Below are 15,347 nucleotides of genomic sequence, written 5' to 3'. Positions count from 1 at the left end.
AATGCCATAGCTAAATGTGTTAGGTGACGTCTAAAGGTGTGTTTTGCTCCGCTCACCGGTCCCTCACAGCGGGCAGAGCTGCTGATCGCTCTCTCTCGTGTCCGGTTATACTTCACTCGCGTTTATGTCCAAATCCATCAGATCTAGCTGGTTCTAGCTAATGATATGGCTGCTGCCCCTCCCTACACGCGGATCACGCAGACTCAAACCTCATCTTAGGCCCAAATGTGGCGCAAATGATCTCCGCAGCCGTTGCGAGGTTCCGGCGCTAACAGTTCATGAGCGTGCTCCCCCGCCCCCTGTCAACACTCATGACACATGGCCAGCCTAAACAACAATAAGCGCTGTTTGGCAACCGTGTGTGGCGGCAAAGTACATAGACATTTTGACAGGAGAGATTTAGTTTTGCCGGTATTCAACATATTTTACCAGTCATAGTCCGGTAATTATTTACACTCTAAGAAGAGTCCTACACAACAGACATGGCGTCAAAAAGGGGGCGGGGTCGGTGTGTAGCGTGCTGCAGCAGCAGTCTGCTCTGCACGCAGGCTTCCTCCAAGTTTACAGTAAAACAAACTGGTGGTGTGACCAATGGCCATTTACAATTATTAATACTATTACTATTATTAGCATATATATATTTATATATATTTTGGTTCAAACTAAGCCAGAAAAAAAAAAAATAATAATAATAAAAAAAAAATAAAAAAAAATATATATAAAAAAAATATATAAAATCGATTTTTAAAAATAATATTCGATTATGGAGACTGTAACGAATATTCGAATAATCGAATAATCGCTGGCATTCCTACTATCAACGGTTTTCAAGCGCAATATTAAACTGATAGGTCTTTATAACTAAACACTGACAACCATGCACCTTAAATGTTTTCCAAATAGCTACATGACAACCCAGCATGTTGCACTACTTGTACTACCCACAGTGCAGCTAAAGGGAAATGGATGGAGCACCAGAGGTAGCACCTTAACACATGTGTTACATCACACACACGTGTGGGTGGATCATTGCAACAGCTGAAAGTGCTCCAGGCTTGTTCAGGGTAGATATGCCTGGTGTGAGGCTTCATGCATCACAGTATCGATGAGTAAAATAGATTGTGTCCTTTTCTTTACACGTATACCGTCCATTACAGCCACCGCTGTCGCTTGTGTCTCACCGACAGTGTTTCTGTATGTCAAACAGGGGAGTGAATTTAAATGTAAAAATAGGCTAGTTAGAGGCAACACCTATAAAATAAAACTTCCTGAAATATGAGTTTTTATTCGCTTTTTTATTTTTTTATTTGAAGTATATCATTTATTCAAACTATTTCCTCAGTTGTCCAAGGGACAAACAGTCATGCAAGCCAAAGAATACTGGTAACTTTGATACTCACCAAATATAATTACTTAGTATTAGGGATGCACGATATTGTTTTTTTGAAACCGATACCGATAACTTCCTGCTTCTCAAGACCGCTACCGATAACCGATAATACAAAATGTTTTACGCCACTAATTATTTTAACGCGATTAATGCATGTGTATTTTTTTTCCTTGGCCACCCCGTAGTTTCAGAGCGCATCGAGTTTAAAATACCATCTACAAGCTGATGCTGACAGCCACGCTCCTGCCGCCCGCGTGTGGCAGACCACACTTCCACGCTCACCGGCAGGCACCGACTGGCCATCTGGAGGACCGGGAGGGTGTGTGTATGTGTGGCCCGAGTGTGCGAGAGAGAGACCTTACGTGCATTGTTGTTAGCATCTGGTGCTAGCTAGCTGCGCTAACGGATATAAGGAGCTGTTTAAATTAAAACAGAGGAGCGACATTTCGCCACAACTGCGCAGAGCACTTGACTTTATGCAGGAAGCCAGACAGCGGGACATTGTACGAAAAGTCAGCACACTCAGCACGGATAGTGCGCAACATGATTGCAGCGTCCAGGCAGCTCCGGTTCGCGCAGACACACACACACACACTTTGTATTGTATTATTGTCTTCGTACGCTTTTAACACACCATCGTAGCGATGGCGATGTTTCAGGTGACTGATCAGGTTTGAAGTATTAGGGAGCGCTGGATTTGTGAAGAACTCCCCTCTTCCTAAACCACTAATACCACAGTACTGGCAAAACGGGAGGAGCCGAGTGAAAAACAAGCGCCCCTCATCCCAATCCACCCACACCGCAGTATTTTTTCCTTTTTTTTTACCCAAAAAATATATTGTATATTATCGGGGCTATTAATACTGGTATCGGGTTTATCGGGATGATAATTATCGTGCATTCCTACTTAGTATCTATATCCAATCATAAAATAAAAAAAGAATATGCTATAGTCTTGCGAAAGTACAGTTTTAAGCTTTTAAAGACATACTGTATACACAACCACAAAAGGATTTCCTGTGAAACCATCTCCAGACTTATTCTTTTGCAATTGTGAAATACTCAGGTCAAAACCCTTGTTATGAATGATAATTCTACTTTTGCAGTCTTGCAAAAATATCTACACCTACACATTACAGCCAGGACATACATGCCTGTTGAATATCCTGCACCTTCCATTCCTCTGTGTAGGAATTTCACAAGTTGTCGGAACCTGGCTGCAGGGATATGCTCACATTAAACCACAAGAGCATTTGCAAGCCCAATACAAATGTTTGGTGATGAAGTTCCAGAACATTCCAAATGTTTTTGGTTGCTGTCAGGGATCTGTGCAGGCCAAAGTTCTTCCTCATCAAACCGGGATAAGCATTTCTTTATTGATCTTCGTCCAACTGGCTTTTTGCTAGGGATGCTCCGATCGTCAATTTTGGGGCCGATCGCCGGAATCAGTATCGGCCGATACAGATCGCCATCCGATCGAGTGGGCGGGGCCTACATGGAAGATTTAAACATCACTTTAAATCTTCCATTTCAAGTGATGTTTAAAACTCAGTTAATGGGGCTCATTCACTGGAGCTTCCACAAACAACAATCAACTTAATTATTACATTCAAATGATGTTCATCATTCAAGTTTACATTAACTTTGGATAATAACCCGAGTGGAAGCGCTCTCTCTCTCTCTCTCTCTCTCTCTCTCTCTCTCTCTCTCTCAAAATTCAATTCAAGGGGGCTTTATTGGCATGAAAGTTAAATTAAACAATGTTGCCAAAGCATCACAATACTGTGTGTGTGTGTGTGTGTGTGTGTGTGTGTGTGTGTGTGTGTGTGTGTGTGTGTGTGTGTGTGTGTGTGTGTGTGTGTGTGTGTGTGTGTGTGTGTGTGTGTGTGTGTGTGTGTGTGTGTGTGTGTGTGTGTGTGTGTGTGTGTGTGTGTGTGTGTGTGTGTGTGTGTGTGTGTGTGTGTGTGTGTGTGTGTGTGTGTGTGTGTGTGTGTGTGTGTGTTCACAGAAGTCACGGTTCGGTTCGTACCTCGGTTTGGAGGTCACGGTTCGGTACAACAAGAAAAAGCAAAAAAAAAGTCCCTAATGCATAATTCCAGGTTTGTTATTTATTTTTGAACAGTAGTGCACGTTTCAATTTCAAAATAAGGAACTCTGACATTTTGAATAATTAACTGTATTAAACAGTTAAAAACAAACCACACACCATGGCCATATTATGGCCATATTATCTATAATGGCTGATGTCAAACAAAAAGGTTTCATCAAGCTGTAAAACTAAAAAGAATGTCTTACATCATAAATAATAAGAAAGTGTTTCAAGAGCGCAAAGTCGTTGAAAAACATATGCCAAAAGCTTCCGTTATTTATTTTGGTTTCACGGCTCTCATGTCTATTGGCTTCTTAAAAACAGCCGGGATCAGCTGTTGAACTGCTGTTGTCTTTTGCCGGGTTCCGGTGATTGGCAAATCTGGGTTCTGATATGATTTAGCATGTTTGGGGTGTGTTTTTATTAGCATACAGCACCGCTGTAGAACAACGCCGACACACCGTCCTCGTCGGATCCACCACTCGCACACTTCATCATTGTTGTAGTCCACAGGGAACCTGAAATGTTCCCACACAGCTGATTTAAAAGAAGCAGGTGGGTTCTCGCTCCTGTGTGTTATCTGAACTCACCATACTAACTTTTCTTCTTCTTGTATTTCGTTCGTTTTGTTTCTTCTTGTTCTTCATTTGTTGTTTAAGGGCGGCTGGCAAACAGCTTTTAGGCGCAATACCGCCCCCTGGATTATAAATAGTGTAGTGGATACTGCCCTGAAGGACAGACTTTTTTCCCACTCGTAAAAAAAAAAAGGCGTATTCGCCGTGTGACTGCATGTGCCGAACCGTGACGGGACGGATACTGTGTGTGTGTGTGTGTGTGTGTGTGTGTGTGTGTGTGTGTGTGTGTGTGTGTGTGTGTGTGTGTGTGTGTGTGTGTGTGTGTGTGTGTGTGTGTGTGTGTGTGTGTGTGTGTGTGTGTGTGTGTGTGTGTGTGTGTGTGTGTGTGTGTGTGTGTGTGTGTGTGTGTGTGTGTGTGTGTGGTGTGTGTGTGTGTGTGTGTGTGTGTGTGTGTGTGTGTGTGTGTGTGTGTGTGTGTGTGTGTGTGTGTGTGTGTGTGTGTGTGTGTGTGTGTGTGTGTGACTAAATCTGACAGAATCGGCACGTGCTGGGTCACAGTAGACATGTGCATCTCGAAATAGAGATGGAGCCAACCGGAGCACAGCAGAGAGAAAAGGAGGGGACGCCTTTGGTACGCGTTCTTTGGTCTCAGGTTGGTGTATCGCGGCATCACAAAAAAAGGCCCGGCGAGCCACACTTTTTTTTTTTTCTCTCTCTCTCTCTCTCTCTCTCTCTCTCTCTCTCTCTCTCTCTCTCTCGACAGCCTGTCCGTATCTCATGCAGCTCACTGATGCATGCAGCTCAGTGACCCGACAGTGAAGAATAAATATATGTATAACTAGCTTAGCTTGTTCCAGAGGTAGATAAACTAGCGAAGTGTGTACTAGGTCTAACTCATGTGTGTTTTGCTCTGCTCACCAGTCCGTCACAGCGGGTGGAGCTGCAGGATTTCTGCTTCACGTTGCATACCGCTATTTTACTGTCTTTTTTCGAACACCTTAAAATAATGCCAGACCGGTGAAGCCATTTTGGCGAGCTTGTTTTGCCGCACACAGAGAAAAGTGTCATGTATTTTACGTCATGCGATCGGCTCTCACGATCGGCATGTTTAGAGAGCACCGATCGATCGGTAGAGAGTGAGTATCGGCCGATCTCGATCGGTGACCGATCAATCGGAGCATCCCTACTTTTTGCACATGGATTCAACATTGTTATGTTGAATCAGGAAAAAGTGTTCCCAAAACTGTTGCTAAAGTGCTGTTTCCTCACATCTTGTTGTATGTTGTAGCATCAGTTCTAAATCAAAGGCTCACGATAGTATGTAATAGTGCTGTCTGTCCACATACTTTTACTGTCTTCCATTATTAATGTGTGCTTGGTCACAGTTTATGAAACAATGGATAATAAAGAACGGATTGCTATTCAATCATATAAAGAAAAGTAATGATTGGATGGAAATGGCTTACAGATCAAATCAGTCTGCCATTTCTTTAAGTACGGTCTTGGGCCCCAAAATGCATTTTTTGCTATTGTCGTACAAAGGGCAGAAGTCACACATCTTCACAGTCTCCACACTTGAATAGACCCTATTTAAATCGTTAGGTTCTCAAAGTTTTACAATTTTCTAAAAGCTGAGTCCAGAGTTCATTTCTCTGAGCCGAGACCAGAATGGGTTTAAGGAAAAGTGCCATGGACCAAGTAGAGGCGGAAGATCACTGAAAGATCCATCCCTGTACTGTTGTACTGAAGGTCTACTTTAATAGGAATGGACAAGGCCCAGCCTCCAAAGCTGTACCCAGTTCTCTTTATGCATCCATGATTCACTGTCAGCAGTGATGACTAAGTGCACCATAAACTAAGAACGTTGCTATGATGCATCATATGACACCCATAATGCCCAAAATTTGCGTCAAACAGACAACAACTCTAGTTCCAAGTACAGAAGCTTGGGCATAACGATTGGGCATATTCACAGTTACACTCGTGCAGTAGTGTGAACATGACCTAATATGTCCCCGTTTAAAGAGCCTGTGACACGAGTTTCCCCCATCATCCAAACCCATCAATTTGAGTAAATATTGTCCCCTTGAAAACCGTTACTGAACTGATTTTGGATATTTGTACTTTGATAACTATTAATCTGCCCTTCAATGTTGACAATTTCCTGGATCTTCTCGGGGATTCTTCAAGTCCCGCCAAATGATGTGTGACGTCATTGCGGGCACAGCGCTCCAGCTGCACCGTTCAGGATCCCATCTTCTGCATGTAAACGCACGACGGCGCACACAGCAGCAAGCTCAGACAGCGATGACAGTTTACTTTTGAACGTATCTGAGAGCTCATGAGGCTGAAGGATCGGTTTATGTTGTATCTGTTAGAAGTTTAGGAATGAGGTGCGTCAATATGGGCGATCATATGGTCATGTAGCCAGTGGTGGAATGGGACTAAAAATCATCCCGGGACTCTCGACCGGTCCACTTCGCTACCGCTAGTAAATTGTCAACGGGGGGAGTGGGGGATGTCAGGGGCGGCGGGTACTGTAGATAGTAAATGTAAATATTTGTGTCACTGCATCCTGGTAAAATACAAATATAATGTATAATGTCTGTGTCTTTGACATTAGCGCTGCTAGCCACCTGTGCCCTGTACTACGAAGCCAGTTCAACAGACCCTGGATATGTTTGAGTAACAAACAAACTAACAACAACAAACTAACAAACGAGATCTCGCTAAGCGGTCCTACGACGCTGGTTATCAACTCGGTAAATCAAGCCAGGTTTTCTCTCTCCAGCTGAGAGCGCGTTCACGTCTAAGACACGAGTGGATCTGACTTTAATTACATTTGTCTCGAGTGTTTCGTCAACATAATGTGTTGCTTAAAATAATACTTCTGCATACAGTATGTGACACTGTAAGTGTTGCACGGCCAGATGAGGCTGGAGAAGCTGACTCGGATAAGAAAATATATTATATATTATGATATTATATGATCGATGATCTGATTGATGATGTAATATGAATGATAAGTGTGACACGTCGGCGTCTTCTCTGCATACGTCAGTTTAAACTGTATTTCCTTTATCCTGTAATATGACTTGAGAGATTTAAACTCCGCACACCGAGTTGATCTCTTTTCTATAGACGCCGGAGGCGGGCAGCGTCAGGTAAAATAAGTTATTTAGCCTTCCCAAACCTGAGCCTCACGCGCCGCCTATGGGGGATGTGCTAGTGACTTATCCGACCGGCCCACTTCGGTACCGGCCCATCGGGATTCGTCCCGATGGCCAGTCCGCCACTGCACCCAGCCCACGTAAACGGTCAACGGGGGGAGCCTCGCTGCGGGGAAACGGTGGACCTAGTGTCCCGATCGGAGTGGGACGTTTAATCCATGTTGGTGTACTACAACTACAAAAAGCATCGGTTTGTTTTCTCATCAGGAAATGCAGACCGGCTCAAACAAACGATTTTTAATCATCATTCTCACGATCATTTAATGTATCATATGTTCGCCGCATTGACATGAAAGCACTAATAAATGTAGTTTCATCCACTTGAGTTTACAACTACAAAAATAATCGATTTGTTTTTATATCACATCCGACGGGAGGAAATTCAGTAGCTCTCACTACCGATTTTTAATCCTAATGTAATCATCATCTTCACCACGATCATTTATGTTTATGTCGCCAAATTGACCTGAAAGCACTGACAAATATGAATATACTGTAGTCGACTTCATTAAAACGTTATTAACGTGCCTAAACTCAGTAATTCACCATTTCTACGCATGACAACACACTTTGTCCGTGTTTGGCTCTCTCGCCGCACAGTGAAGCGTTCCCGCATTGACGTCACTTCCGGCTTCCCCCAAAACTTCAAAATGAGTCGAAGGAATTTCCCCGCGATGTTCGAAATTATTGATATTTAACGGAACGGTATCGCTTTTTCTTTTTTAAACTGACAGTTCGAGATTACTAGTAGCCCAATATTTCATTGCACAACAGTTGTTGGGATGCTGTCACAGGCTCTTTAAGTTTTCAAAACTAAGGATGGGTTCTTATTTTTGTCTTATTTTTGAATTTGTACTAGTCCAAAGTTGAGCTGCAGGAGCTTTAAACCCTGTATCTCACAGAGCTCTCAGTGCAGAGCTGCAGATTTCCATCAGCTCCATGCATGACAGAGCAGAGAGCCTCATCGATTGTGTTTGCCTCACGTAGCGTGCAGGACAGGGATTGGGGGGGTTGGGGTTGGGGTTATCTGACAGCGGACTGGGAGTTGCAGAGGTATAGAGTGATGTGGAAGAGAGAAAGGGATGGAAAGATCCCTCTGTGGTGATAAGGAAGAGCAGCTGGCTGGGCTGTGACCTGGTCTGAGAGCCGCTTCCTGTCCCACACCAGGGACCATTTCCATTTACCCTCAGCCATTAATACATACTATGCATTACATTAATACATACTATGCAAATTATCTTGTTTTCTATTTATTTTATTGAAGATACTTCTCTTAATATCTGCACAGCTTTCCACTTTTCATAACATTACTGCACATATTTTATTGTATTATTCTGAGCATTTTGTCATAGGATACTGTACGTCATTTTTTGGTATATCTGTCTTTCATGTAAATAATTTGCTATATCTTTATGATATATTTTTTAAATATTTGCTGACAAAAGTTTACATTTTTTGGTTGTTTTTCTTACAATTTATCTTCTTCAACTGCGTTTATGTATGCACCACATACACCGGCAAATTCCTCATTTGTGTTAACCTACTAGGCAATAAACCTGTGTGTGTGTGTGTGTGTGTGTGTGTGTGTGTGTGTGTGTGTGTGTGTGTGTGTGTGTGTGTGTGTGTGTGTGTGTGTGTGTGTGTGTGTGTGTGGTGTGTGTGTGTGTGTGTGTGTGTGTGTGTGTGTGTGTGTGTGTGTGTGTGTGTGTGTGTGTGTGTGTGTGTGTGTGTGTGTGTGTGTGTGTGTGTGTGTGTGTGTGTGTGTGTGTGTGTGTGTGTGTGTGTGTGTGTGTGTGTGTGTGTGTGTGTGTGTGTGTGTGTGTGTGTGTGTGTGTGTGTGTGTGTGTGTGTGTGTGTGTGTGTGTGTGTGTGTGTGTGTGTCCTTAAAACACAATGTTTCCTAACTTGTGTTCATCCCAGCTGCATTTTACTTCACAGTGTCGCTGTTGCTGCAGGGGCATAGAAATACTAATTGAAGGTTCACACTTTGTGCGCACATAATGACTATGTGCAGCTCCAAATCTGCTGTGTATTTGTTTCTCAACACACACATACCATAGTAGCATAGATGCTGTGTGTTATCTTTTGACCAAAGCCTTTTATGCTGAGCCTTTACTCCATGTTAAAGATAGTCATTTCAGGCAATTTTGTGTATGTGTGTTTGTACCATTTATTCATACTGTGTGATTATTGCGTTAATATTAATTGTGTGTGTTTTTCTTCAGCAGCGGAACCTGGAGGGCTATGTGGGCTTTGCAAATCTCCCCAACCAGGTGTACCGGAAGTCAGTCAAAAGAGGGTTTGAGTTTACGTTAATGGTTGTAGGTAAGTTGGAAACATCTGACTCATGTCTGAGATGTGTGTTTGCATGTGTTTTCTGCCAACCTGTGTATGCGCACCTGCCCATCTATCTCCTCCTGTCTGAGTGTGTTTTCATTTTTGTGTGGATGTGGCTCATCAGTGCAGGTTGAAAGGAGGTAAAGAATGTGTGGCATGCAGCAAGTCACTCAAGGTGACAATTTAAAAAGCAGTTTGTGCTGCAGAGTGGTGGTGCCCTGTGGCTTTAAGAACATTACAGTCAGTGTTGTGATGCAGAGTGTGCATGTGAACACAATTCATATGAAAGCTGGATTCCTACACTTCCCCAGGGGAGTTGCCTCTGCAGCTCCGGGATATGGAATATCACATCTGTGTGCTGTGGGTGATTTGATTTGGAACGGGGCCGCAGGGTCATGGCTGAAGGAACCTTAAATGTGGCTAACAGCAGTACAGTGGGAAGGAAGTGGACTCAGAGTGCAGGAACATACACTACCGCATATAGCTAGTGTTTTAGGGAGCCAAAATCACATTTCTAAATGTTTTTATGAGAAAATAAGGGGTTATTTCATCTAGTTGTCACAAGAACATTTTATTTCTTCACAAGAAAAAGAAGGATGACTTATATTTCATTTAAATGTCTAGATATGCTGCAATAGAAACAAATTGAAATGGTTTCAAAACTGACTAAACGTTGACATAAACCAGTCTGTGACAATCCATCAAGATATGTTCTTGTAAACTCAACTTCAGTCAGATAATTCAAATGTGTTTGCCTATTTTACTCGGAAATTAGGTTTAACAAGAGGTTATATCCAAGATTTAGGTGATGATTTATGGGATTTTCTTTACAAACAGATCAAACGACAGTTGACTGAATGGCACCACAAAGGTTAAGAATGTATTGAAGCAGCCTTTCTGAAAAATGTAAGCATGCATTTAGGTTTTATATCTGAAGTCATTGTAACCATGAAGCCTCTGCTGTCTTGTCAGCGCTCAGCCCTCCGTCCAGCTGTTATAACAGACCTGTCTGAACTCGCTGTGGCCCCCGACTCACCCAGAGACCCTCCTCTTTTGTCCAGTTGTTACATTTAAGGTCAGGGGCTAATAGGAAGTGGTATTGTTGTGTTGTAGACCAACCTAGGAGTTAGCACGATAAAATGGAGATTTTTTTATTAGATTTTGGAATATCGCAGAAAATAAGACCACCACATGTTTAGGATACTGACATGTTTAGTTCAGCACAAAACACAAACACAGCAAAGGGTTAGCTACAAACAAACTACATGACGGCTGCATGATTTCACATCACCACCGCTAAGCTAAAGGTGGCTAATGTTCGGCGTGACAAAGTTTAATAGTACCATTAGGTCGGATGGTCACAACCGCCGTTTTTAAGAAACTCAAAAGCTTCGGACATTCACCAGTGAGGTATTAATGACGCAAAACAAGAACAACCACTGTCTGTTGGAACGTGAAATCACCTCAATCAGTAGGTAATAGTACAGCAAAGTAAAGAGATTTAATAAAAAAGCCTGAAAAACAGTTCATGTTTTTTAAAAACACATTTAGTTATTGCTTTCCTGGCACAAAAGTGTAATAAATAACAACAAAAAAACACAGTAACATGTAATATCGCCATCGGCAAAATTGTTACTTTAAACATCATGTATTTTCATTTCATTTAATCGTTTATTTGAAGAGGGACAATGCATATTGATGAACATTTAAAACAAATAATGCTTTAAAACGTAAACATGCCAGATTTTAGCTTTGAGCTCATTTCCATCCGTAGTCCCTCACATACAACATTTAAAGGTGGGGTAGGTAAGTTTGTGAAACTGGCTCGAGATACACTTTTTGTTATATTCCATGGAATGCTCTTAACATCCTGCTAGCAATGAATATCTTAAGTGCTTTGACAAAAAATCCATTAAAAAATGTCATCTGTGGAAGCCGTGGTACTGTAAAAAGCACGACCAATCACCCGGCTAAAATAACTGGATGGCCTACCTGCCTGTCAGCCTTCCATCTGTGCACAAACTTATCTCGTGCCCTCATTGGTCATGTGCGCGTTCGTGTACGTTGGAGGAGGGGCTCTGTAAGGAAGTGGCAGATTTGTTCTGGCTGTGTATTTTCAAATTCTAGCGCACTCCAGCTGGTTTCTCCAAAATGACCTACCCCACCTTTAAGAACCTGACATTTATATACATAGCAAAAAATAAATACATGATATGCAGAAAGAGCATGAGCAGCACACAAGCAGTAAACACATGGCAGTAATGTAGCAGCTATGACATATAAAGTGCAGGAGAAGATAAAAGAACTACATAAAGTGCAGGAGGAGATACCCCTGTGTTAAAGCGTCATTTAGCATTTAGCGGTGATTACACGTCTGTTTGTTGCTCAACCATTCTTTGAGTTGACCTTTTAAAACTGTTCAAAGTGGGACAATCCCGTATCTCAGTTGGGAGGCTATTCCACAATGAGCTGCCTTTAATTGATATAACATTTTGTCCGAAAGTGGTCCTTCTGCGGTGGACTTCAGTCTCCTCTGGTTTCTGACCTAGTGCAGCGTCCAGTGTGTTTTTTGTGGGTGAATTCCCCTAAGGGAGGGGGGGGGGGCAGTCCATGTAAACATTTATAAAAAAAACACATACTTTTAAATAGGGCTGTGCGATTATGGCAAAAATCATAATCACGATTATTTGGGTCAATAATTGATATCACGATTATTTTGACGATTATTCATTGACCATTTATTGAACTTTAAAACAAATAATATTTTACCAATACACAAGATCAACAAAACCATACTAAACATATATTATTAATATGATAAATAAAAATAAATTAGACCAAAATAAATTAAATCAAATATGATGCAGTGCACTGTCACAACCTACTGAAAACTCCTTAACATATAGCTAACATTTTGGTAAAACATATTCAACATATTCCACTCAGTTAAACGTTTGAAGGCTGGCCAACTGTCATGGTCCAGAAGTAACAGGAAATAAATGTTGAACTACAATTTAAGACCAAATAAAAATGTTTAGGCCACCATGCTGGTAGGGCTGCTCATGTCATCTCTTAAAGATTGTTTGCAAGAAACACCAGCCTGTTTACTTGGTCTGGTTTCAGAGCAGGCAGGTGACAATATTGCCACCTGTACTGAAGACCCTCAGCCACGCCCCGACACATGGGGTCACGCCGGCCAATCACAAAGCTTTGATGCGTTCAAGTGCATTATTCTGGCACAGGACGATTATGTTCCAGGACATTAACGATCAAACAGAATATTGTTGTTCTATTTTTAGACACATCTCGCGATCGACTCGTTGGGTACCCCTGGGCTAGACCATAGGTAGCAAAGTAGTCAGCTGAAGCCACATCTCTCTCAACTTCCCCACGGCATTTGTCATATAGTGCAGGCAGCGCAGACCTGCTGAAATAATACCGAGACGGCATCGCGTAACGCTTGTCCAACGTGTTGACAAGTTGCTTAAAGCCCTGGTTGCTAACAGTGCTAACTTGGCACATATCTTTAGCGATGTGAAATGTACCTGCAGGTCTCCCTTGAAAAAGAGATCATTGATCTCAATGGGATTTTACCTGGATAAATAAAGGTTTTGAATTTTTGTTTAACTGTAATGTATTTGCAAATAGTGGAAATAGTTGTACCCTTCTTTTTAACGAGTTGCTGCTCTTGTTCTGACATCTTCGCTCGCGCTGAACACTCACAACACATGTCACTCCCACGTGACCGGGTGGGCTTTTAGGGAGGGGCGAAAGCACACCCAGCAAAATAATCGTATTTTGTCAATTATGCTGTTTTCATAATCGTCGCAAGCCATAATCGTAATCGCGATTAAAATACGATTAATTGCACAGCCCTACTTTTAAAAGACTTAAAATGGTCAAAACTCAAGAAATTGTGTTTATCAAGGATGGTACAGTGATGGTATGAATTTGGCTTTCTGTCAAACACATTGATAGCTCTCTTGTACAGCTGTTCTATTGGTTTAGGTTTGTGGCACAAGCAAACGACCAGTTTGTCAAACAGCATTCAATGTGGGATAGAATCATACAGTGGAGGTATGACTTTGCAGCATTGACAGTTAAGAAAGGTCTAATTTGTTTAAAATGTTGCAAGTTGAATTTAATGGTATTGGATACTTTCTTAATATGTTTCTTAAAAGTCAAGTTTGAGTCCATTATGACTCCAAGATACTTGAAGTGGGGAACTAGTTCTATTTCTGCTCTGTTTAAAAACACATTGGATCCTTCGATTTTGACTGGTCGTTTACTGAACATCATGCATACTGTTTGTTTTGCATTTAACTGTAAGCAAATGTTGTTCAGCCAGTGTTGAACCTTGTCCAATGCATTTGAGAGGCAGGATGAGATAATTTCAGTGTTTCCCATGTACAAAGATGACCACATCATCGGCATACATTTGCACATTCAACTCAGGACATACATTAGGCAAGTCATTAATGTACAGTGAAAACAGTAATGGTCCAAGAATGGAACCTTGTGGAACCCCAACAGGGTTGATGTTCCTTCCCGTCCCTAAGGCACCCTTTTCTTGAGAAGGAAGACAATGTATTATTAATTTTAGATATGAACAGATTACTGTTTTCACCAATGTCTTCAGAGGACAGAGTGTCTCCTCAATCAATTATTTTCACTGCCTCCATAAAATGTTGTTGCAGGTTTTTGGGGATGAAGCGTGAACCGAAGGCAGGGGTTTTAGGTGTGGCCATGAACCTTTTTTTTGTGAGTTTCCTGGCAAAAAGAACAAGATTATGGTCAGAAAGACCGGTCAGGAAGTTGTATGTTTTAACTATTCTGTCAGCTTTGTTTGTAAATAATAAATCATAGTCTTGGAGGTTTTGGTTATTCTAGTCGGTTGATCCATTAGTTGTATTAAGTTGTGATTATCCATGATCCGTTTTAAGCTCTTTATATTTTGTTTGTCATTCCAGTTGATATTAAAGTCTCCTAGGATAATTAGCTCTTTGTTAGAATCACAGGAATTCAGCAGGAGTTTTACCTGGTCATAGAAATCCACCTTAGCGGTGGGTTGTCGATACAGGCAAATCATGGTGAGGGACATCTCCTCAGATAGTGTGATTTCCACACAATCAAATTCAATATTGGCTAGGAGTGCAATCTCCCTACAAGTAAAGGTATTCTTCACATAAAGCAACACACCCCCTCCTTTTCCCTTCAGTATGTCCTTCCTAAACACATTATATCCTGACATAGATACAAGAGTGGATGGTGACGACTGTTTTAGCCAAGATTCAGATATTCCCAAACAGTCAATATTGGACTCAAGGAGGAGATGTTCTAGCTGTTCATGTTTGTTGCAGATGCTGCAGAAATGTAAATGTCCACTGAATAGTCCCTTCGGCTTGCACTGAGGATCCCACACTATTTTAGCTTGATTCACTGTTTGAAACATTTTTGTGTTTTTTTTAAATACAGGATTTCTAGGCTTTATCTCGGTGCCATTGTTGACAGTGGAGCAGTCAAAACTAGCTGGTGTTTTATGGATCTCCAGTTTTGGATTACAGCAATATATTGACTTTCCCACACACTCCAAAGGACATATACTTGATCTGATCTGCTGCTCTGGTGTAACTCCTCTGAACTGCTCTGCATTCGATGTGCCCATTTCTGACCACAAGTTTGTAACATTCAATGTCAAGTTAACACTACCCAAAGCAAATATGTCA

At 41.7% G+C, this 15,347-nt stretch overlaps 1 protein-coding gene across 2 annotated transcripts in view; it reads left to right on the top strand.

The window, feature by feature from the left end:
- The window catches only part of septin15 (septin 15), a 90,029-nt gene that overhangs the window by 3,247 nt on the left and 71,435 nt on the right, over window positions 1-15,347 (top strand). The window contains exon 2 of one of the 2 annotated variants that reach the window (XM_034086035.2): window positions 9,513-9,609. In XM_034086035.2, the coding sequence (XP_033941926.1) occupies window positions 9,513-9,609 (97 nt within the window). Of the gene's footprint in view, window positions 1-9,509; window positions 9,610-15,347 lie in introns of both variants that reach the window. The other variant, XM_034086034.2, reaches the window with a different exon arrangement.

The sequence above is a fragment of the Pseudochaenichthys georgianus genome, chromosome 6, assembly GCF_902827115.2.
Source record: "Pseudochaenichthys georgianus chromosome 6, fPseGeo1.2, whole genome shotgun sequence".
NCBI lineage: Eukaryota > Metazoa > Chordata > Actinopteri > Perciformes > Channichthyidae > Pseudochaenichthys > Pseudochaenichthys georgianus.
This window is presented reverse-complemented; position numbering and strand designations above follow the sequence as displayed.